The sequence below is a fragment of the Lithobates pipiens genome, unplaced genomic scaffold, assembly GCF_037356315.1.
Source record: "Lithobates pipiens isolate NorthernLeopardFrog02 unplaced genomic scaffold, aLitPip1_a1.2 Scaffold_16, whole genome shotgun sequence".
Classification (NCBI taxonomy): Eukaryota; Metazoa; Chordata; class Amphibia; order Anura; family Ranidae; genus Lithobates; species Lithobates pipiens.
Genome location: NW_027507748.1, coordinates 166,394,657 through 166,419,335, shown reverse-complemented (window position 1 = coordinate 166,419,335; position 24,679 = coordinate 166,394,657). Strand labels below are relative to the sequence as shown.

Here is a 24,679-nt window from a genome sequence, read left to right as displayed (position 1 = left end):
TCAGGTCAATTGTGCTAGGAGGACATTGGGCTTACAAAAAAGCTGACCTTTCCTTTGGCATAGACCTTCCTCTTAAAAAACTACAATGCACAACGCTTCAAAAGAGTTGCAGCAAGAAAATGAAAACAGAAAAATAATGAAAATATTTTTTAATTGACATCTAGCAAGCAAGCTTACCTATGCAATCAATACACAAATCTGATAGTATTTAACTCAAATTGAACCGTGTTCTTCAGGCATTTTTGACTTAAGGCATGAATATTGCAGTTCAATTGTATAAAAACATTTAGCAGCATTAAACTTGGTGGCAATCCCAGATGGTTACTATAGAAACAGAGTTTGAGGGGAAAGAATCTGAAAATGGGCCTGAAAAATCAGCAAAAGCTGAATACATACACTAATAAACAAGTGATAAGCCAGGCATATTTGCCAGGTACAACTGAAAAATAATCTTAGCGGTATGATCTTTTCATATAAAATTACCAGAGTATTTGTACACTAAGTCAGACATTGCCATGCAGGCCATCCTTGAGGCTTTGACACACCAACTGTTAGAAACCATGAAGTCAGACAGAGACAGAAGTACATTTAAATCACATTTGCCTAATAATAAAAGAAAAAAGAACAAGCGTAGCCAAAACACAGCCACAGTTCAGTAACCGGGACGGATAGTCAGCCAAGCCAGAAGTCAGGGATCAAAGTAGTGGAACAGCAAGCATGATCCGAAGCCAGAAAGGATGTCAGAAAAGCCAATCTTTAAACAGGAATGCTGGCGATAGTTTCTTGTGATGTGGCGAAGGCAGAGCTCCTCTGGACTGGACAGCTTAAGTAGGCAGGACTGACGAGCAGGATATCAACAACAGCTGAGTAACAGTGGAGAGAGATGCGAGCTGGCAATTAGCCAACAGCTGAGCGGCCAGCTCAGAGAAGGAAGGGCTGAGCCAAGCCCTGACACCAACACTGACTGCAGGATACACAGCGACCTGTTACACACATACCAGATGCAAGAAAGTTCTTTTTAACATCCATGTGTTTCTTTACATGCAAGAACCATGATCCTAAAACATTGTTGTCCCTTTTTCTACACTTGCCCCAATTGCAAATTTCTCTGCTTCCCCATGCCCTTTGAAAATGTCCATCCAGGAATACAACATTACAATACAAATTGTCATAGCATGTAAGAAAACAGCTTTTTTTTCCTATTTTAGGAAAATGATCTGTCAATTTTCCCAATGGACCTTCCCGAAGAAGTGCATTGACAGCATTATATGTGTACCTTATGATCAGTAAAGATCCACTTTTGACATACAAGTCACCAAGAAACATCTCCTGTTTTACTTCACTGTCTATTTTTTTGAGGCCAAGCTTCTAAATTTTTGTCAGTTTTGGACATGTTGGTAATCATGCAATAAATCAGTTACAGTCCAAATCCAGCCTCTGTAAGGTTTTTATTCTTAGAACAAAATAAAAAATGTGATCACGCTGAAAGGTGCAATAAATTACAGCTGCAAGCACACCAACAGATATAAATTGGTAAACTGATCCATCGCATGCAAATCATGCTTACCAGAACAATGACCCTCCAAATCTGAGAAGTCAAACTCACAGACGCTAGGAATTTCCAACTCAAGGTCAGAGATCAGCAAGTCAACTTCCAATTTTTCAGTATTTTATAAAGAAAGTCCAGTAGAGCCGCATAGTATAAACCCATAAAAGCAATACTAGTTTTTTACAAGCTTTACACTACTCACAAAAATCCATAAAAGTAATGCATATAGTAAATACAGCTGATCCTGGGAGTGAGGCGGGCTGCTTCCAGACGTCGAGTGCGTGATGACGTTACAAACAAATGCTCCACAGTGCATTCCTGTGTAATTTACATGTGATCCGCATGTGAATGGGCTGAAATTGCACCTGAGAGCACAAAAAATACTTCATGCACTACTTTAAAAACGCACAGCAACCAGATTACATGGTACTACTGTATCTCATGCATTCTGACACACTGCGTTTGCAGCCTGTATTTGGGGTGTCGCTAAGTTAACCGATTGCCGACCAGCCGCCGTCATTATACGGCAGCAGGTCAGCATGATCCCGTGAGTCGTTGTAGCTATACGTAGGCTTGCGGGAGACTGGGATAGCAGGAGCACTCACGCGCCCGCTGCACTGCGGGGATGTCGATGCTAGTGGCCGACAGTCGCGATGACCGCTGGCTATGAGCGATCGCGGGCACAAGAGGCAGAACAGGGATGTGTGTGTGTAAACACAAATCCCTGTTCTGTTCTGTGAGGAGTGACAGATCATGAGTTCCTAATAGCTAGGAACCATGATCTGTAATTTCCTCTAGGTCAGTCCCCTCCCCCTACAGTTAGAAACACACACAGGGAACACAGTTAACCTCTTGATCGCCCCTTAGTGTTAACCCCTTCCCTGCCAGTGACATTTTTACAATAAGCAGTGCGTTTTTATAGCACTGATCGATGTATAAATGCCAATGGTCCCAAAAATGTGTCAAAAGTGTCCGATCTGTCTGCCACAATGTCGCAGTCATGATAAAAATCGCAGATCGCCACCATTACTAGCAAAAAAAATAATAATAAAAATGCTATAAATCTATCCCCTATTTTGTATGCTTATTGCGATTTTTTTTACCAAAAATATGTAGAAGAATACATATTGGCCTAAACTGAGAAAAAAAATTGTTTTTTTTATATATTTTTGGGGATATTTAATATAGCAAAAAGTAAAAAATATTGCTTTTTATTTTTTTAAATTGTCGCTCTTTTTTTGTTTATAGCGAAAAAATAAAAACCGCAGCGGTGATCAAATACCACCAAAAGAAAACTCTATTTGTATGGAAAAAAAGGACATCAGGTTTTTTTGGGTGTAATGTCGCAGGACCGCACAATTGTCAGTTAAAGCCATGCAGTGCCGAATCTCAAAAATCGCTCTGGTCAGGGAGGGGGTAAATTCTTCCGAGGTTGAAGTGGTTAAACATGGAATGATCCTGATTTAGAAAAGACCACTTTGAACATATTTATTTATTAAAATCTGCTTCATTCATAATTCAAATGTACGTTTTTCACAGTATGATACACTTTACATAAAAGTACTGGCCCTGTCAGTGTTGTTTCCTCCCCTGACCATCTCTAGTTTTACTAATACGAAGATACAAATATTCATGTAATAACTGCAGGCAACCTATCTTATCTGTGCTATTTTTATGATAATGAGGAGTAGACTAAGTCGCAGAAGCTGAAGTGTGACACTGATATACATTCATGTTTCTGCCTCAGCAGGAAGACTCCCAGCCCTGTGTGTTGTGTCAGTATTGCGTCTGTGCTATTAACAGATGTTCTCTACGAGTCCATTGATCACCTTCCTGAAATATTCACAGGATTCCTGCATGTGCTTCCTACCACACGAAAGCTGCATTGACGTGTAGAATGAGTAACATTAGCTATTAGGAATAGTAAGCAGTTACCACTCATATACTTAAAGCTGAATTCAAACTTTTCCACTAGAACTGAATGGAATGATCAATCCCAGTATAGATCATACCTCTGGACCATGCTGCTCTGTTGTCTGCAGATCCCCTGATATTCCGGGTTTAGTTGTGGCTTTGTGTCATGTGACACTCTGTATATCCGGCTGATAGACATCTTTCCCTTCCACAGACACTTCTTGTATCAGCTAGAGTTCGCAACATTCCTCTTTCTAGTCTTTCAGATTTTGAGAGATGTAACTTCTTTCACAGCCCTGATGGTGGTTGGGATTGAATACATCCTAATTAGCATTCAATCCCACCTACAGGAAGAGTCCAACGCTCCCAAGTTCCACCTCACAGATCACAGCATTATTCAAGAAGTAAACCGTTATTCTTTGGCATAAGTAGCAAGAGAAAACTCACCACAAGCTCTACCGCTGTATAATGTAGTCAGTGTGCAGAGTAGTCGGTGCTCTGGCTAATGGAGTTCACAGTGAATCCATAACAAGTACAAGCTGGCAACTCGACAACTTCTCCATAGAATACTTTATTATAGCATTATAGCATTGATATCATCCAAAAAGCATTTTGGATGTTGTTACTGCTATAATGCTATAATAAAGTTTTCTATGGAGAAGCTGTTGAGTTGCCGGTGTTCTGCCAAAAATTGTCCCCCATCGGATAGTGTCCGCTCCATACTGTGCAGGCACAACACTTGCACAGTATGGAGGAAAAGGATACTCCAAAAGTCTCTGAAGATGAATGGCACCTGCGCACTGAGTCCAAGTTCAAGCCCCACCATCCAAGTGGACATACGGTAGCACTTAGTAATAGGCCCCCTCTCAGGCTCGCTTCACTCGCCATGCTTCGGCAACAGCCTCACTTTAGTCGGCAATTTTTTATTCTAACTCTATGTCCACTTGGATGGTGGGGCTTGAACCTGGACTCAGAGTGCAGGCGCCGTTCATCTTCGGAAACATTTGGCGTCTCCTTGTCTTCTGTACTGTGCAAACGCAGTACAGGTCGGGCACTATCCGACGGGGGAAAGTATTTGACACAACATCGGCTTGTACTTGTTATGGATTATTTTTTGGCATGCTGCAAGACAGGAGGACACAGGAGGAGATACAACATATTTATACCTCTTACCACCCACAATGACTCTAGGACCCATCCACATCAACTCCCAGAACTGGTACAAGTGGCTCCCGTAGCTTGCCCTGAAGCTAGAGGCCCAAAGGATCATGGGACATGTAGTATCAGGACTGGCATAGCAAGGAAACGGGAAGTCAGAGAACTTTGAAATTCATCCAGGAGGAGGAGTGACATCACAGAAACCTGCTGTATACAGCCAAGTGCGGGTCCACACTTATGCAAATTCTATGAGGATCAGATGCTATCTGAAAAGCATAGATTCACATGTCATCTAAAAAAGCATTATTTCTAATGCAGGCTGTACACAAATATGTGATGCAAATTTGATTTGGTTCAAAAAAGGGCCCTGTGCGATTTTAGGCTTGGTTCACAACTATGCGTTTTTTGGGGCTTTTTACAGAAACGCACTACAGTTCATTTAACAAGGTTTCCTATGGGACACTTTCACTTGCTTTTTTAAGCCACTATGTTTTTGGAAAGGGTCAGGGATTTTTTTAAATGCAAAACAGTGTTTTTTGTTTTTTTTTTGGTTCAATAGACTTCTGCAGAAAAGCATGTAGTGCGTTTTTGTCACAATTTTACAGCGAATTGCGTACTGCATTTTTAAATCTGCCCAACAAATTGGCCAAAAAAACGCATAAAAAATGCAAAATGCAAATTTGCTAAATCACAGTAAAATCGTGTGTGCAAAAAAGCAAAATGCACAGCAAAAAGCCCTGCAGAAACAACCAAAAGCATACTGCACAGGTGTAAATCAAACCTAAGTGCGAGTTTGTGCAAATTTAATCTCCGCCTACTCTGCCAAATCCCCTCAAAATGTGCATTACAATTGCACCTGTTGCAGCAGAAATCGCACTGAGAAATCGTATTGTGAAATCGCATCGGTGTGAACCAAGACTAGAGGTAAGTTACACACAAACAATGCATATGTTGTTTTGGGGAGGAAAAGCTGGAGTACTTCTTTAAAAAGTGTCACAAAACTCAATATAAAAAATATATATTCATATTCAGTTTCTTAATTGGAAACAATTTGTGCCCCCTTCTAATGGAAGTGTAGGACAGTACTTCATTTAAAATAACTTCAAATCCCGCATAACCACAGACTGGAGGTGGCTATGCTCACTCTTTATGGCCCTCAATGTAGGTGGGAACCCTCCTCTGCTTCTACAGTACAGACTGCCCCTTGCTGCCTATTGTCCACAAGCTTCAGCGTGACACAAGGAACAGGAACGCAACCAAGGGGTCACATTTACAATGCAATCACTGCATGGGAAATGTAGTTTCAGCAGAGCAGTGTACATGAGCACAAGAGACGTGCATTGCTCGCAGCTGCCAAGCGAAGGCTGAGGGTAAAGAGGTTCTGTTGAGGGGACACGGAGAGATCATTTAACTGGGAAAAAAAGTGATCATTGCAAGAAAATGTGGTGTTAGGGCATGCTATCCTGGATTGGTTCTTTAGTTTAACTTAGTTGTATAACACTTTATTATACAGATTAAAATGTCAAAAGAAGACCTTAACAATACATTTGTTAACCACTTAAGACCGGAAGAATTTCATCCTTAACCACTTCAATACAGGGCATGTTCACCTCCCTTCCTGCCCAGGCCAATTTTCAGCTTTCAGCGCTGTCGTGCAACACTGTACCCGCATTCATTTTTTTCCACACAAATAGAGATTTCTGTTGGTGGTTTTTGATCACCTTTGTGGGTTTTATTTTTTGCGCTATAATAAAGATCCCAAATGTATTTTTACAAAAATAAGCACCAATCCCCCTGTGACACATTAGGGTGGCTAGCTTAAATCGAGAAAGACTTGGGCCCCAAAGGAAAGAAGAGAATAATCTATTTAGTCTCATGAAAAAAGGAACAAGGAATCCATTGTGGGGAATTATGAAACAGGTACGTAAATTTGGGGATTATGTATATTTTAATAAGATTTATGCAGCCTAAAAGGGATAGAGAGAGGTTCTCCCATTCTTTCAACTTGGCCTTAACTCCATGAACCACCAGGTCCAATTTTAATGGGATAAAGCTAGCAGCGTCTCTTGAAACTTGTACCCTCAAGTACACAAATTCATCCACCCATTTGAGTTGCAAATCTGGCAGGGCCAACCGTTTGGCATCTGGATCAATAGCAAGCAGCTAAGACTTGGACCAGTTCACTCGTAGTCCCATTACTCTTGAGAACTCAGTCAGAACCTGCAATGCTCCATGCATCGTTCAGAAGAGTAAGAGGTCGTCTGCATACAGGGCCATCCTCTCTTCCAGCCATGCCAGTTTAAGTCCCTTAATAAGTGGCAAGATGCAAAGTGTCTTTGTCACTGGTTGTATGGCTATAGCAAAAAGTGCTGGGGAGAGGGGGCAGCCCTGCCTGGTACCCCTAGATAACAGGAAAGAGGAAGACACATGACCCCCAATCAAATGACAGCCTGTGGTGACCTATATAGGGTTTGCAGCCACTAAATAAAAACCAGAGGAAATCCCATCCTCCAGGGAATTTCCCAAAGGAAAGACCATTCAATCGAGTCAAATGCCTTCTCGATATCAAAAGAGACGACCACTCTAGTGCCCACATTCTTATGTTTGGCTTGTAAATTAGTGAAAAGCCTATGAAGGTTAATGTCTGTAGACTTATGGGCCATAAACCCAGTCTGATCTGAGTCTATAATGGAGGGTAAACTATTAGAACCCGGGGCCTTCCCGGTAGCTAGTGAATTAATTATAGCATGAACCTCTTCAGCAGTGATAGATCTTTAGATGAGATCTCCCTGAGTCTGAGAGCCACACAAGGGCCAGTGGGTCCAAGAGAGATGCCATATCTGGTGGCAACGTGGTACTGTATAATGCTTGATAGAAACCCTGAAACTCCAGGGAGAAGGTGGATTCACCCATAGAAGATGTGAGTTTGGGGATCAATGTGAGAGGGGTATCATGATGGGACATCATTGTCAACAGTCTGCCATTCCTATCCCCCTGTTGAATGAATCTTTGCTTAGTGTGATATAGATCCAAGCACGTGACTTTTGTAAGATGCAAGTGGAGGTCCCTCCGAGAGATCTGCAACAATTCAAAGTTGGAGACAGAGGAGTCAGTCCCATATTTTTCAGAGGACAACTCAATTTCCTTCTCTAACTGCACTGTGTTAGCTTTTTGATGCATTTTTACCGTCTCAATTGCTGAGTGTCCCCTTGTGAACGCCTTAAGGGCGTCCCAAACCATGGAAGGAGAGGAGGACCCCAAAACTGCGTAAAATTTGTGGAGTTTGCTCTAAAATTTCCTCATGAGAGATCCAGTGAGCGCCCAGGTGCCACATGGAGCCACTATGCAAGGTGTGGGTCCTCGTTGTAATCATTAGGGGGCTGTTTTCTGAAAGTCCGCTAGATAGGTATGTTGCGTCTACAATGTCATTCAACATAGAGGGATTTGTAAAAGTGTAATCAATCCTAGAGCAAGTTTTATATGAGGTAGAGAAACAGGAATAAACTGTAGTGGAGGGGTGCTTCCACCTCCACACTTCAGTAACTCCCGCTGAGAGGGTCCAACCCGGTAAATCTCCAGCAGAAGACTGAGGTGAAGTGGACCTGCCTAGATATGGGGTAAGGATACTATTAAAATCCCATTATTATTTTTTATCTGCTATTTTTTTTGCCCAAGAAACAAATACTATAACAAAAAAGTATTGTGTCTTGGTAACTGTAAATAGTTGCAAATTCCTTTCTTCCAGTGGGTCTTTTTCTGTTTTCTCCGCATTTACACACAGATCAAGCTGACCAGGAAAAGTGATAACATTGGGATAAAACCATAGCACTGCCAGAGTTGCTTACAATGGACTCTGTTTATTCCTATGGTTTAATTCTTCTTAAAAACAAAACAATGAAAGTTTGTAAAGTGCAGCAACTACACTTTTGTATTCAGTTTCATAAATCAAACTCTAAAGTGAACTTATGGTTAGCCCATGCAAGACACATTTTCCTTCCTTTACGCTACCCCGCTGCTTTCAACATTCAACGTTTTGGATTTTCTTTTACGTTCACTTTCAATGATAATAGTAAACAGGGCAAATAGAGTGGGTGAATCTTCCTAAGGAGGGCATAGATAGCAATAAAAAATTACAAGTGTTCTAATGCATCTCCACTCTGTCCAAAACAAAAGAAAGACCTTTTGTGCCATGTGCTCTCTGCTGTCCATACCATCATAGCAAGGTATTGGCAGAAAACCAATACTCCCTCTACAAGATTGGGTATGCGATGATGAACAAGATTAGATCAATGGAGGAAATGAACAGCACCCAAAACCAATTCTAATGTGTTTGTTCCAATGGCAATACCTTCAGACCTCTAATGCATTCCTCCAGTATTTATAGTTTTAATATACATCCTTACTGTTTCATAGAGCACCCTTGAACTTCTCGGTAGTCTAGAGGGGGCCACAATACCTCTAAATGATAGAAGTTCCTCCACCCCACACTCGCTCATCCATGTCTTTATGGACCTTGTTTGTGCACTGGTGTGCAGTCATGTTGGAAGAGGAAGGGGCCATCTCCAAACTGTTCCCACAAAGTTGGGAGCATGAAATTGTCTAAAATGTCTTGGTATGCTGACACCTTAAGAGCTCCCTTCACTGGAAGTGGCCAAATCCAACCCCTGAAAAACAACCCCACACCATAATCCCCTCTCCACCTAATGATTTGTACCAGTGCACAAAGCAAGGTCCATAAAGTCATGGATGAGGGAGTTTGGGATGGAGGAACTTGACTGGTCTGCAGTTCTGACCTCAACCTGATAGAGCGCTTTTTGGATGAATTAGAGCGGAGACTGTGAGCCAAGCCTTCTCTTCCACATCAGTGCCTGACCTCACAAATATGCTTCTGGAAGAATGATCAAATATTCCCATAGAACACACTCCTAAACCTTGTCAACAACCTTCCCAGAAGAGTTGAAGCTGTTATAACTGCAAAGGGTGGGCCAACTCAATATTGAACCCTACAGCCTAAGACTGGGATGCCATTAAAGTTCAGGTGCATGTAATGGCAGTAATATAGTGTATATTGGTTGCTAGAAGTCTTTGTGCAAAGCCCTGACAACAGAGTAATAAAAACAATACGTACAGTAAAATAGAATAATGTGTTGAATTTCCTGACAGACCTTCAAAGAAGGGTTCTCAAAGAAAGATGGAAGCATTGGGTATATTGACTGGAACTTCACTTATTCCATTAAGGCTCCAGTAGTGTTATAACACTTACTAAATAAGGTTGAAAGACATCAGTATCCCCATGACAGTGGAAAATGGCATTCTAAGAGGACCCGTAGGGATCATACTTGATGTGTTCCAAATCAGCTGGGTTGAGCAATTGTCATCTTATGTCTGTTCTTTCAAGCTATATATATTTTTTTTTTTCAGATTTTATGTTTAAAAGATCCACCATAGGAAAAAAAGAGACTTTGTGAGTTACCTCACCTATCCTTATAGGCCAATAACAACATATATTTGTTTGACTTTACTATATTCACTATATCAGGGTTTCTAGGGTCAATAACTACAGACCTTGCCACACAATTTACCTATGCAGGTCAGAAGAAGATTGAATCTTCAAGAACGTCCTGGCAATAGCAGCTGTATTTCTATCTTAACAGGTTTCTTTTACAGTTATCTAATACCAGGCTGTGCCTATAAATTTCAGTTGTTTGTGAACAGCAGAACAAGCTTTGTAATTAGTTGCATGAGCAAAGTCTAGCCGGCAAGGCATCTTGTTCAGATTCTACCCCATTAGATGTAACTGACATCTGCTACTAAAGACTTCTGAATCATAAACTGAACTCTCAGATGTATAATTGTTACCTGTTGATGCTACACGAGAAACTAAGAACACAAAGGGCCACATATATTGATGTTCTGGCTTAGAGATGATACTTACCTATCCTCAACCATCAATTAATATCAGACCTGCCCTAAAAATCAGAATATGATTTGTGGTTATGTGGAAAAAGCTGTAACTTTTCTAAGTGCTCTTACCAGCAGAAGAAGACAGTGAATACTCTTCTTGCCAAAGGACAACACTACTGAACACCATGCTCCTCATTAGAACTCATCCCCAAATTCTGTTGGTAAACCACCATTTTTTCCAGGAATGTTCATCCCCTGGGTTCACCACAGCTCTCACTGGTGCTTCTTTCTAAAGTTCACCTACAGCAGGGGTGCCCAAGCAGTGGCCCGCGGAGCACTCTGATGTGGCCCGCAAACTCCTGCTCTGGGATGGAATAGAATAGTATACTGTTATTAATAGTAAGTTTATTACTAAAATCACAGTGTAAATATGGGCATATCTGTTCTGCAGTGGTTACTGGGCTGCTTTCAAACTGATCCGCAGATGCAGAGCAGTGCACCTGAGGGTTACCTGTACTAGACCATAGGCCCCTTTCACATGGTCAGTCCAACCCAATTGTACCCTCCATTCACCTCTAGGGAGAAGTAGATGTAAATGGAATTCTGTCCATTCACAAATTCCTACCTCCAATCCGATCCGCAAAAAAAAATAAGTAGAGTGGACTCTATAGTGTAGAGTGGGCTGCCATGTACCCGCTCCACTCATTGTGGCCCGCGACCGGTTACCAAGTCAATTGAAGTCAATTGGGTGGCCCTCGCTCTTCAAAAGGTCGAGCACCCCAGACCTACAGGATAGAGTAGTAACATGAGCTCAGAAGGAAGAGGCAGTGAGAGCTGTGTTGGACCCAGGAGATCGAAACGCCTGAAATGCTGGTTCCCCAGAACATTTTTGGGGACTAGTTCTAATGAACCTATTCATGTTTAGTGGCACAGGAAAGGTGAGCATATACTGCCTTCTTTTACAGGTAATAGCAATTTTAAAAGATTTTTTCACAAAAGATCATGTGTTCCATGAAAGCAGGAATGTCTCTATATGTTAGCACTGTACATAAAGCAATTAATTATGTTTTCATTAGACATTTAACACTACAGCATGGCCAGAACAGTGTAAAATTATATCTGATTGCTAGACAAACCTGAAGCTTAGATGCTTTATGTAGTTTTCGGAATCCTTTCTAATATAATTCTAAAGTACAGTAGCAGTCAGGCACTTACTTAGTTCAGTATATGATGATCAAAAATTATATGAAATTACCTCCCATATGTGCTAGATTTACTTTCAGCAGATCATAAGCTGTATTATTATAAGCTCAAGCAGACCCTTAAATTCACATTAAAATAATCAATTACTTTACACACATAATTGTACCATTCACAAACGCCTTCTTGGTATAACTTTGTGAATAGACATACAGTATTTCCTCACTCTAGATACCCTGCAATCAGCTGCTATTATCTTTGAAGCAACGTTTTATTAGATAGGGATCAATTTTCCTTATTATTTAGAAGTGGTAAACTTGCGTTATGGAGCCATATGAAGCAAAAAAAAAACAGTAAAAAAAAAAAAAAAGAGTAATAATAAAAATATCCACAACTCACATTTTCTGTACCGTGTATATAGGACACCTTGAACTATGGTACTTTCTCTGCAGTCACAACAAAATACAACTGAGAGTTGTGTGAAAATACTAATTTAATGTCTGATTTCACGGTCACGTTATTTGTGCTGTAACAGTTCTCACTGCACTATCCACAGTGTACTAAAATCCATTTAATGAGAATTCTTATTATTATCAAACACTACACATGCCACAGCTTCTATTCTTATGTAGAATTACACACCAGGGACCATTTTGTTGCTATCATTTGCAGCTGTTGCAACTTACCTGGTTAGGTTTGCCCCATGAAATGTGTTTTCATCAATAAGGCCTCATGCACACGGACGTTTTTACAGCAACTTTTTTGAGCTTTTTTTGCAGCTTAAAAACGGCTGTCCATGTTAGTCTATGGCTTCATGCCCACCTAGGCGTTTTTGAGCTGCAAATGGCATAGGCGTTTTTAAGCTGTAAAAAAATCCCAGGACCAGTGCGTTCCGTGGCGTGGAACTAGAGCTGTAAAAACGCGAATCGCGGGAAAACGCGCAAAACGCGCATAAACGCGCAAAACGCGCAACATATTTTCTTTGTTTTCTGAGTGCTATAGCCAAGAGATGTGTTTCTTAAAAAACGCTACTTAACGCTAACGCTAAAAAACGCGCAAAAACGCCAATGCAAAACGCGGTAAAAATCACGTTTTTAACAACAATTTTTCCAGGCATCGGAGCTAGCTTTGCAGCCAGTTTTTTAAAACGTCCGTGTGCATGAGCACTAAGGGTTTACAGCATACATCATGGGAAGATGGGGTGGCAGGGTTATTCACTATGAGCCAACCTGACATGGAACCAACTCTCTGATGTATGCTATCAGCCCTTATGGACAATGCTAAGTGAAAATATCTGAATAGTGATAGTAACCTGTTGGGATCAAGTTTTGTAGTCTGCATTTCATATAACGTCATTTCATGCACATCTCATTTCCGATGCCAGGAGCTGGCCTTGGTGTTGTGATGTCTGAGTCTGGTAAGTGAAGCTAATGGTAATGCAGCACTGTGTAGCTAATCACCCATTGCTGATCCCAGGAGGCAGCCTTAGTGTTGTGATGTCTGAGTCTGGTAGGAGGGGCTAATGGTCATGCAGCACTGTGCAGCCAATCACCCTTTGCTGACGCCAGGAGCTGGCCTTGGTGTTGTGATGTCTGAGGGTGGTAGGAGGGGCTAACGGTCATGCAGCACTGTGTAGCCAATCACCCATTGCCAACTCCAGGAGCTGGCCTTGGTGTTGAGCTGTCTGAGGGTGGTAGGGGGGGCTAACGGTCATGCAGCACTGTGAAGCCAATCACCCATTGCCGACGCCAGTAGCTGGTCTTGGTGTTGTAATGTCTGAGGCTGGTAGGAGGGGCTAACGGTCATGCAGCACTGTGCTGCCAATCAGCAGGAGCCATTAGCATAGGCTATGACCACAAATTACTGTGGCATACTTTTTGTGATGCATGTCCTTTAGCCCACGAGAAACTTTCCCTATCATGAAAGGGCCTATTGTTTTGTATGTCTGCTAATACAAAGGTTTGTAGTCCTCCCCTAATCATTGCCCTCAGATACACTGTCTGTTCTAAGCAATTAAATGTCCATGGCCAGGACTGTATCTATCAGGCTCAGACAGTGTATTTACATGATCCTGCAAATGCAGAGCAGGACTGTGAACAGGTATCTACTATAATGGGAAATTCTACCCAGCTATTAAAATGAGGATTGCAGCAAGTTGCACGTAGGTCCACTTCTAACAAGGCCTCAAAATAAATTTTTCACGATTATATATCATTGTTCAGCCACTCCTATGTTTTGGCACCCTCTTACATCACCTAAATCCACCACTAATCCCAAATTTAAACGCTATTAAAACAAATAGATGCTACCAAGTAACATAAGCATCCTTGACTTTCTTTAATGACTTATGCCGCGTGCACACGATCGGAATTTTTGCCAGCAAAAGACCGATGAGAGCTTCTCATCGGAAAATGCAACCGTGTGTATGCTTCATCGGAATTTAGCTGGCCGAATTCCCGCCAGCAAAAATTTGAGAGCATGTTCTCAATTTTTCAGAGGGAAAAACTTTGTATCGGAAATTCCGATTGTGTGTATGCTTTTCCGACGTGCAAAAACTCACGCATGCTCAGATTCAACTAGGAGATGGAAGCTATTGACTGCTGGGTATTGAACTTCCTTTTTCTAGTCCTGTCGTACGTGTTGTACGTCACCGTGTTCTTGACAGTTGGAATTTGGTGTGAGCGTGTGTATGCAAGACAACTTGAGCGAAATCCCATCAGAATTCCGTCGAGAAAACCATCAGAGCTTTTTCCGACCAAAATTCAGATTGTGTGTACGCGGCATTAGTCTTCAATGCACGGAATGTATGTGCAGTAGAGGTAAACAAATGTATTGAAGTGGTGCTCTATTTAAAATAGATCTTTCCCAAATTTGTGCAGTTCAAACTTAGTTGAATAATAAAATAAAACATGAGCAAAGGTTAGGCTTAGTGAAAACGTGAAATGATCAACAGGTCCTAAGATACAAAAAAACTGAGGCCATAAGGAAATATTTTAGGGCCCACTCACACCAGTCCGATCAGCCCGATTTTTTGTTACTGAGCTAAAATACAGCCAATTCATTGTAATGTGCCTATGCACGCATAAACAAGTGCTGTACATTCTTCAATTAATTTTTTTTTTTAAATCTGCTTTTTAAGTCAGTAATTTATGCTTCATGCATATATTTATTGTGCAGAACGAGAATGTGAGAATATGTTTTTGCGCATAATGCATGTAAATATGCGCAAATACATAAAAATAAATAAAAAGTCAGAAAAAAATAAATGCTCAAACAGGAGTATCATATGCAAGAGGTCTAATGCAGGACTTACTCCTACCTACCTCCAAATCTCCATAGATGTCTGTGTGTGTGGGAAGAAGGCGAAGGGGGCAGGGCTGAGATTCACAAGAGGAAGAGCTGCATCTAAATTCACTGGGTTGTGTCTTTGTATCTACTAATCATTTTGATATGATATTTTTTTTAACCACTTGACCTCTGGAAGATTTACCCCCTTCATGACCAGGCCACTTTTTGCAATACAGCACTGTGTTACTCTAATGGGCTGTACACGCGATAGTATTTTCCGACAACAAATATTGGATGTGAGCTTGTATGCTCCATAGAACATTTGTTGTCTGAATTTTTCCGCCATCAAATGTTCTCAAATTTTCCGGCAACAAGACTTGTTGACGGAAATTCCGAGCATGTACACAATTTCAACGCACTAAAGGACACGCATGCTCAGCATCGAGCCGCACTGGCTATTGAACTTAATTTTTCTTGGCTCGTCATACGTGTTGTACGTCACAGTGTTCTTGATGTTTGGAATTTCTGACAACATTTATGTGACCGTGTGTATGCAAGACAAGTTTGAGCCAACATCCTTCGGAAAAAAATCCACGGTTTTGTTGTTGGAAAATCCTATCGTGTGTACGTAGCCTAACTGATAATTATGAGGTCATGCAATGCTGTACCCAATTTTCCCCATCAACTAGAGCTTTCTCAAAAAAGACCGACAGTTTTGCTATAAAACATATCCAATAAAAAAATGTAAAAAATCGAATTTCTTTAACAAATTTAGGCCAATATGTATTCTCCTATATGTTTTTGGTAAATAAGCATATATTGTTTGGTTACCGCAAATGTTATAGTGTCTACAAACTATGGGATATATACTGGAATTTTTATTCATTTTTTTTAATACTAGTAATGGTGGAAATCAGCAACTTATAGCTGGAATGCGATATTTCGGTTTACCAATCGGACACTGATGCTGTGTACACACGACCACACTTTCTGGCAGACTAGGTCCGACGGTCTTCCTGACGGACTTTCCAAACGGACTTGGACACATACAATCACACCAAAGTCCGACGGATTCGACCATGATGACGTACGACTAGACTAGAATAAGGAAGTTCATAGCCAGTAGCCAATAGCTGCCCTAGCGACGGTTTTCGTCCGTCGGACTAGCATACAGGGGAATGGATTTTTCGACCGGACTCGAGTCCGTCAAAAAGATTTGAAACATGTTCTAAATCTATTGCCATTTTGGTAAAAATTCTCTTCTACAATTTTCTTTTTTAGGATCTTCACAGTAAAAACCGTACCTTTTTCTCTCAAACTAACAATGTGATTTGGTAATGCTGATACTGTATGGCGCCCAACTTATTAATGTGCAAAGTAAATTCGAATGATAGGTCCATTTTAAACTTGTTGCCTGCAGCCGCCCATTATATAATACAATTTAGTGAAAAGAAAGATGACAATTAAGCCTAGGAACCTGAAATCCTGTATATCTATATATCTACATAGCAAAGTTGGTACAATTAGGGACTCTGGTACTTTCCTTTAAAATTATTGTGCCCTTCAAGATAAACATAAAACTGTATAAAAAGCTCAGATTGAATTACTGTGTGCCTTTCACAAAGTGCTGGTGAGATCTGACTGATCTCTCCATTACACAGACAACTGGGCTTCACTTTGAAAAGGTTACATTTGCATTGGCTGGTGCGTTAAAAAATATTATAATTTTCCGATGTTACAAATGCAGTTGAGAGGCCACCTGTCATATATACCAGCAATGCCCAGGACATGTCACTACTTGTGCCAACTCCAACCAAAAATTCTATCTAATTTTGCTTTGTTGCTGCCAAGTTGAAATACATGCTACCTACGTTTCAAGGTCCCCATTGGCAAGATATGGCCATCATAATTATTAACTTCCCATCTAATCTGTGACTAATAGTCACACAATGGATAAATTCTCCAAGAAGTAAACACCTATGAAATATTTAAATAATCTTTTCTTTGTGCATATCCATGTCTGCTGACTCCAACCAAAAATTACCTTTTAGTTTTTTGGGGTTTTTTTTGTTGCTGGAAAGTAGAAATACATGCTGCTTGCTATGAAGTTTCAGGGTCTACATTGGCAAGATATGCCAATCGTAATAATTGGTTTCCATCAACTAATGGTGACACACAATCTCAATGGATTCACCATGATATAAAGAATTGTCAATTTTGATGAAGCAAATCTTTGCTTTATTCGTGCTACACAGCAAAAGGTTTGCAACGGAATTTTACATAGAGAGGTAGTCAACAATTCCACTGAGTCAATGTAGGAGACTGATGGGCAGTTATTCAAAATGCTTACAAGTGTTCTACAGAGGACAATACCAGCATTCGATGCCAAGTGTGTACTTCCTTTTTCCACAATACACATTCCATCTATTGATGTTTTTATTGAATAAATGGTTGAAAAGACATTTTTTCTGTTCCTTCACAAGTGCATCACCTTTATCTGTAGGCACTGTTTGAATATATATCTACTGTTTGCATGTTCAGATATACTGAAAAAGTCAACAATTTTTGTTTAGTGTACTTAATTTTCACTTGACTGAATGAAATGAGGTTTAATGTTGATAAATTTAAAGTTATGCACTTGGGGGCTAAGAATATGCACGCATCATACATACTAGGGGGAGTACAACTGGGGGAATCCATAGTGAAGAAGGATCTGGGGGTTTTGGTAGATCATAAGCTCGATAACAGCATGCAATATTAAGCTGCGGTTTGCAAAGTAAGCAAAGTCCTTTCTTGTATTAAGAGAGGTATGGACTCCAAAGAGAGAGATATCATTTTGCCCCTGAACAAATCATTAGTAAAACCTCATCTGGAATATGAAGTTCAGTTTTGGGCACCAATTCTCAAAAAGGACATCGGGGAAGTGGAGAAAGTGCAGAGAAAGGATACTAAACTGATAAGAGGCATGGAGGAGCTCAGCTATGAGGAAAGATTAGAGGAACTGAATCTATTCTCTCTTGAGAAGAGGAGATTAAGGGGGGATATGATCAGCATGTACAGATACATAAGGGGTCCATGCAGTGAACTTGGTGTTGAGTTATTTACTGTAGGGTCATCACCGATGACAAGGGGGTACTCTTTACATCTAACGGAAACGAGATTATCCTCTATATTTTCCTCTTCATCAAATACAGAAAGGTTTCTTCACAGTAAGACCTGTGAAAATGTGGAATAAACTCCCTCCAGAGGTGGTTCTGGCCAGATCAGTAGATTGCTTTAAGAAAGGCCTGGATTATTTCCTAAATGTACATAAGATAACTGGATACTAACATTTATAGGTAAAGTAGATCCAGGGAAAATCCAATTGCCTTTCATGGGATCAGGAAATTTTCTCTGCTGTAGCAAATTGGATCATGCTTTGCTGGGGTTTTTCACCTTCCTCTGGATCAACTATGGGTATAGGATTGTATATATGGGATTGTATAATTAAAAAAAATATATATATCGATTGAACTAGATGAACTTTGACTGACTAACTATGTAACCATGTAATGTTGCTGTAATTCTCTCTCTGAAGTGGTAGTAAACCCTTACAAACCACTTTGACCTAGAGGTAAGCCTAGATTAAGGCTTACCTGTAGGTCCAAGAAATATCTCCTAAACCTACGCGGTTTAGGAGATATTTAAAAAAAGTCAGGCACCACTGTCTACGATGCAGGCGCACTATTTACTATTTACTTACTTACTTATTTTACTTACCTGACACAGGAGCCAGCGATGTCACTGCTGTCCCCTGTAGCACGGAGCGTCCATCTTCTTCCGTGTATCGCTGCTCCGGCCACTCACAGCGCCAGAGCAGCGATGACGTCACTCCCGTGCATGCGCACGGGAGCCACCACTAACGGCATATCGCCGTTAGCAGCGGCATGCTGCTAACGGCGATATGCCGTTAGTGGTGGCTCCCGTGCGCATGCACGGGAGTGACGTCACCGCTGCTCCGGCGCTGTGAGTGGCCGGAGCAGCGATACACGGAAGAAGATGGACGCTCCGTGCTACAGGGGACAGCAGTGACATCGCTGGCTCCTGTGTAAGGTAAGTGACACATAATGGGCTACTATGCAATGCACAGTAGTCCATTATGCTTTACCTTTGCAGGGAGACAAAGAAGAAGTAAACCCATCAGGGTTTACTTCCTCTTTAACAAAGCACTTGTTTGAATATTTGTACAATTGATACAATTTTGTACTTTGGTACCCTTTCTTTTGTACTGTCAAAAACTTCAATCAAAAAGATTGGAAACAAAAAAACATACATATATTTTCCCAAACTTAACAACAGCGCTAAGAGGCTGATGTGGAAGGTTTCTGTATTAAAAAATTACTGCCCATTAGTCATAGTGGGATCAAAACAAGCAGTAAATATTTGCCCAACTACAAGAAGGGTTTAAATTTAACATTTTTGTAAATGGAACTCTTATGAGTGCTAAATGTTCATGTCAGGTTAAAACAGGTTAACAATATTCTTTGTAAAACATATAATACTAGATATAATGTGGAAGATAAGCAGTGAATAACTTAGAAAAGCAATAACTCTATATACAGCTTTTCAGCAGTGGCTTTTGGAATTAATGGTCAGAGAATAATATGTAATCTTTAGTTTTAGGGCTTGTGGGGCGGTTTTGGGGAAGAGTACAGGGAGAGAGAGTCAAAAAAGGGAGGGTGGAAAAGGGAAAAGGAAAAGCGAGCAAAAAAGAGGGTGCAGGAGTTTAGGAAGGGTCAGCAAAAATGTGTATAACTCAAATTTTCACCTGTGTTAACATTAACCATTACAATCCTGGTAGATACACGGTCAATGCTTCCCTAGTTACCAAGCAGTGTACTTGCAATAGAGCAGAAAAATTGCATGTAATCTATCTTTCTTACCTTGTGTCGACATTTAAGTACCACTCCATAAGCGCCTAGAGAAAAAGAAGACAACTAAATTAGATTGGAACACTAAAACAAAGTGAACTGTACACACATTATAAACCCTTAAATAAAATGAAAAAGTGTATCTCACTTCCTTCAACTATTCACTTTCTAAGGCCACAGCCTATGGCAGGTCAGTGCATGCTTGCCTTTTGTTGCTTCAACATCTATGTTCAGTATGATAAATGATAAATATATACTGAATTAAAAATAGATTCTTTGGGCACACAGGCTTTCCGATCATGCCTGCCTGTCAGTTTTTCAGGTGGACCTGATCGGTCACTCCATTCACCCCTAAGGGGCAGCGGTGACATGTCCACTGACATCCGCTGCTATCTGGTCTGATCCCTTGCCAAATCCTGATAGATGGTGACCCTATTTTCATCCAATCTCCCTATTGGATTATGTAATCCTGAGGCCACGCCCCTTGTGACATCATGGATCCATCATGCCCCAGGCAGTGATGTCACAAGGGACGTGGCCTCAGGATGACATAATCCGATCACCCCCTCGTTATTTAATAAATGCAGGACATTGGCGCTGACAGATCAGCGGAACGCAGCATCGGAGGGGGGTCCTCGGCGGGAGCGGTGGCAGAGGAAGAGGAAAACCAGACAAAGAAGACAGAAGAAGAGTGGAAGAAGAAGCAGGGGGAGAAGACCAGAGGATGAAGATGGGGGAGAAGATGGAGGAAGACCGCTGGAAGAGGCAGAGAAGAAGAAGACGATTTTTAATAAAAGACTTGTCAAAACTGTCTACTGTATTTTCTAACACTACACTGCTTTTTTTTTTTTTTTTGTGAATGTGTAGGGGTACAATGTACTCCATACCCATTCACATGGGGGGGCAGGATCTGGGTACCCCCTTGTTCCGATAAGCCCCCCGCCCGCAAACCCCGACAACCACTGGGCAAGGTTTGTCGGGAAGAGGCTCTTGTCCCCATCAACATGGGGCAATGTGCTTTGGGGTGGGAGGTGAGCAGTGCCCCCCCTGCCCCAAAGCACCCATCCCCTCATGTTGAGGGCATGCAGCCTGGTATGGTTATGGAGGGGGGGGGGCGCTCGCTCATCCCTCCCTTTTCTGTCCTGCCGGGCTGCATGCTTGGATAAGTGTCTGGTATGGATTTTGGGGGGACCCCCACGCTGAAGCGTGGCAAACGAAGCGTGGCGAGCGAAGCGAGCCCGCGAGGGGTCCTCTAATATGTGCAGCCCTGTGTCCACTTGGATGGTGGGGCTTGCACCTCGACTCCTGGCGCAGGCGCCGTTCATCTTCGGAGATTTTCCGAATCTTCTTCTGCTCCGTACTGCTCAAGCGATGCACCTGCGCAGTACGGGGTGGACACTTTTCGATGGCCGGACTCTATATGTCACAACACCGGCATTTTTTTTTTTTTACATTGAGCAGGAAGCCAGCTGACAGCTGATGACTCATCGGTTGTCAACGACGCGGCGGCCGGCATTCCCGGCCCCCTCCTTAGCAACCAGCTATATACAGTGTACAAAATCATTGAATTCAATTACATGCAAAACACTGCATTTTGCGGGAAAAAAAGTCCCCGACCCATTCCAAAAACGCAGAGGCACAAAAATGCATTGATGTGAACATGTTCCATAGGAACCCATGTTAAAATATTTCCCTGCATTTCTGAAAAATGCATTACAAAAATATCACAGCATACTTTATATGCACTCTAACCTCATAATCTGCGCTAGCAAAATGACACACAGGGTTTTGTTCACTAAAACTGAAAAGTGCAAAATCTGGTGCAGCTCTGCATGGTAGCCAATCATCTTCTAACCTAACAGGAGCATTTGCAGGTGGTAATAGTCAGTAAATATGAATCCCAGTGTTTTCAATCAAAGCCAGTGATGAGGGTGCGGGGGGGGGGGGGGGGGGCGGATCGAGTCATGCTGTCTGTGTCAATGGATGCAGCATCAGGGCTTGGGAGCGAGCACGAGTGCCCCATGGGAAGCGGCTTCTCATGTGGGCACTGGACAGAGAGGAGGGGCCAGGAGTGCTGGTGGGGGACCTGAGAAGAGGAGGTTCACGGCCACTCTGTGCAATTCCATTGCACAGTACAGGTAAGTATGGAGATGTTTTTGTTTTACCATTACAATCTCTTTAAAGAGGAAGTATGGGTGTTACTTCCTTTTTGTTTCCCTGCAAAGGTAAGGCATAATAGGCTACTATGCATCGTATAATAGTCCATTATGTGACACTTACCTGCAGGAGAAGCCCGCAATGTCCCCGTCTTCCTCGCCAGTAGCGAACGTCCATTCTTCCCCCTCTTCCTTCCGGGGCCGCAAACTCCGGCTCTGTGACTGGCCAGAGTTGCGTGGCATCACTATCGTGCATGCGCGCGGGAGCCGCCTTTAACGGCATGACCCAAGCTAGAAACGGCACAGCGTACCCTTTCTAACTCCGGCGCATGCACAGAGAAATCACTGTATGGCAATTTGCAAATATTTCCTAGACCATGCAGGTCTGGGAGATATTTCAAGCACCTACAGGTAAGCCTTAATCTAGGCTTACCTGTAGGTTAAAGTGGTTGTAAAGGGTTTACAACCACTTTAAGGGCATGCATTTTAAGATAGTCTTGGGTTCCAGGAAGGGTGAAATGGGGATTGGGGGGTGTCAATGTAAATGTGATCTAGCAACTTTACAGCCAGCCAGATCACTTTTACATAACAGCTGGGAGCCAGACCAAAAAAAACTGCAACAGTTTCACTGCATTTTCTCAATGAATGTTCTCTGATTGAACAAAATGGTGGGTCGGTGACATCATGATCCCCATCTGTTCCAATCAGCGGGTGACCTATTGTGTAGTAGCAATCACTAGTGGTGGTGTCTTGGTTCAAGCTGGACAAATGTAACTATACTGATAAAAATGATTCTGTTGGCTTGTCATTTTAACATTAAAAAATTATAATTTTCAACATAAAAATAAATGTTAATTACCTTACTTAATTTTTATTAGTTCTTAAAACACACCTTTTACATTTACAAAAATAATGTATAATATTGAGTAATGTAGACAAAAGTTTTAAGGTATGTCTGCTTCCATATTCTAATTGAGTTACATTTATGTAAAAAAAAAAAATCTTTTCATTGGCTGAAATTGCTGGACGCATATATTTGCCAAACATGCAACCGCACAAGTTTCATGATGTATATTTTAAAAAGTTTGACATCTTTTGGAACTTTGCAAGCCTGCACAAGGCTGTTCCCATAGGCTTGAGGCCCATCACGACAAAAGAGCACCACCAGAGACAAAGATTTTTCCATATCGTTACAAAGCCATGCAATGCCCTTGAAAGGTAAGAACTGTTATTGGGAGCAGCGATCAGTGTGGTGTCACACACAGTCATGACCCCATACAGTTAGAAACACGCCCCTAGGAACACTTAACCCCTACACTACCACCTAGTGGTTAACCCCTTCACTGCCAGTGACATTTTTACAGTAATCAATGCAATTTTATAGCATTGATCGCTGTATTAATGCCAATGGTCCCAAACATGTGTCAAAATTGTCCGATGTGTCCGCCAAAATGTCGCAGTCATGATAAAAATCACTGATCGCCACATTATTAGTAAAAAAAAAAATAATAATAATAAAAATGCCATAAAACTATCCCCTATTTTGTAGACGCTATAACCTTTTTGCAAACCAATCAATAAACGCTTATTGCGTTTTTTTTTACAAAAAATATGTAGACGAATACGTATCAGCCTAAACTGAGGGAAAACATTTTTTCTATATATTTTTGGGGGATATTTATTATAGCAAAAACATTTTTTTTCTAAATTGTTGCTCTTTTTTTTGTTTATAGCGCAAAAAATAAAAACCGCAGAGGTTATCAAATACCACCAAAAGAAAGCTCTATTTGTGAGAAAAAAAGAATGCCAATTTTGTTTGGGAGCCACGTCGCATGACCGTGCAATTGTCAGTTAAAGCGATGCAGTGCCGAATCGCAAAAACCACTCTGGTCAGAAAGGGGGTAAATCCTTCCGGGGCTGTGTCACAAAAATGATTATTTCAGCCGGTTCTGTTTTTGAGATATTGGAATTCAAATTATGTAACATCAAGCCCCTCTCACTTTGCACCCAATGTTATTAAAATTGAAAAAGCATGGTTTATACTGCATCTGTGCCGATTTGTGCTGAAAAAACGAACCCATGTGCTGGTTTGGTTTCAGAGATATTGTGCATTATAATTAATGAAACCTTTCCCACTTTCTACCACAAGTTTTTACATTTTAAAAACAAATATACAATTTGTTTGTGCTGCATTTGTGCTGATTTGTATAAAAAAAAAAGTTCTGTTTGTTCGGTTTTTGAGATATTGGACATTCAACGTTATGTAACCTAAAACCCCACCCACTTTGTAAATGTAATTATATTTGTAAAACAAATATACCATATTTATGCTGCATTGGCAGGAAAAACCAGCATATTGGTATAGTGCATTTTTTTCATATAGCACTCTCATTTTGTATCAAAAAGAATGATTATGGGACTCATTTATGTTTTAAGCCTGAGCTACCCCAAAAACCTAAAATATACCTTTAAAGTTTTTCAGAAGATCTTTTTAGAGCTAGATGTGGGGAATCTATCTTCAAAAGTTCACACTTTAACAGTTTGCTGACCAGCCACCGCCATTATACTGTGGCAGGTCGGCTCTCCTGCGCAAACCACCA

At 41.2% G+C, this 24,679-nt stretch overlaps 1 protein-coding gene across 6 annotated transcripts in view; it reads right to left on the bottom strand.

Annotated features, from left to right (window-relative positions):
* CDKL5 (cyclin dependent kinase like 5) overlaps positions 1–24,679 on the bottom strand; it is a 532,110-nt gene that overhangs the window by 273,966 nt on the left and 233,465 nt on the right. For all 6 annotated transcript variants that reach the window (XM_077480758.1, XM_077480757.1, XM_077480763.1 and 3 more), the window contains one exon: positions 19,936–19,970. In XM_077480758.1, the coding sequence (XP_077336884.1) occupies positions 19,936–19,970 (35 nt within the window). The remainder of the gene's footprint in view (positions 1–19,935; positions 19,971–24,679) is intronic.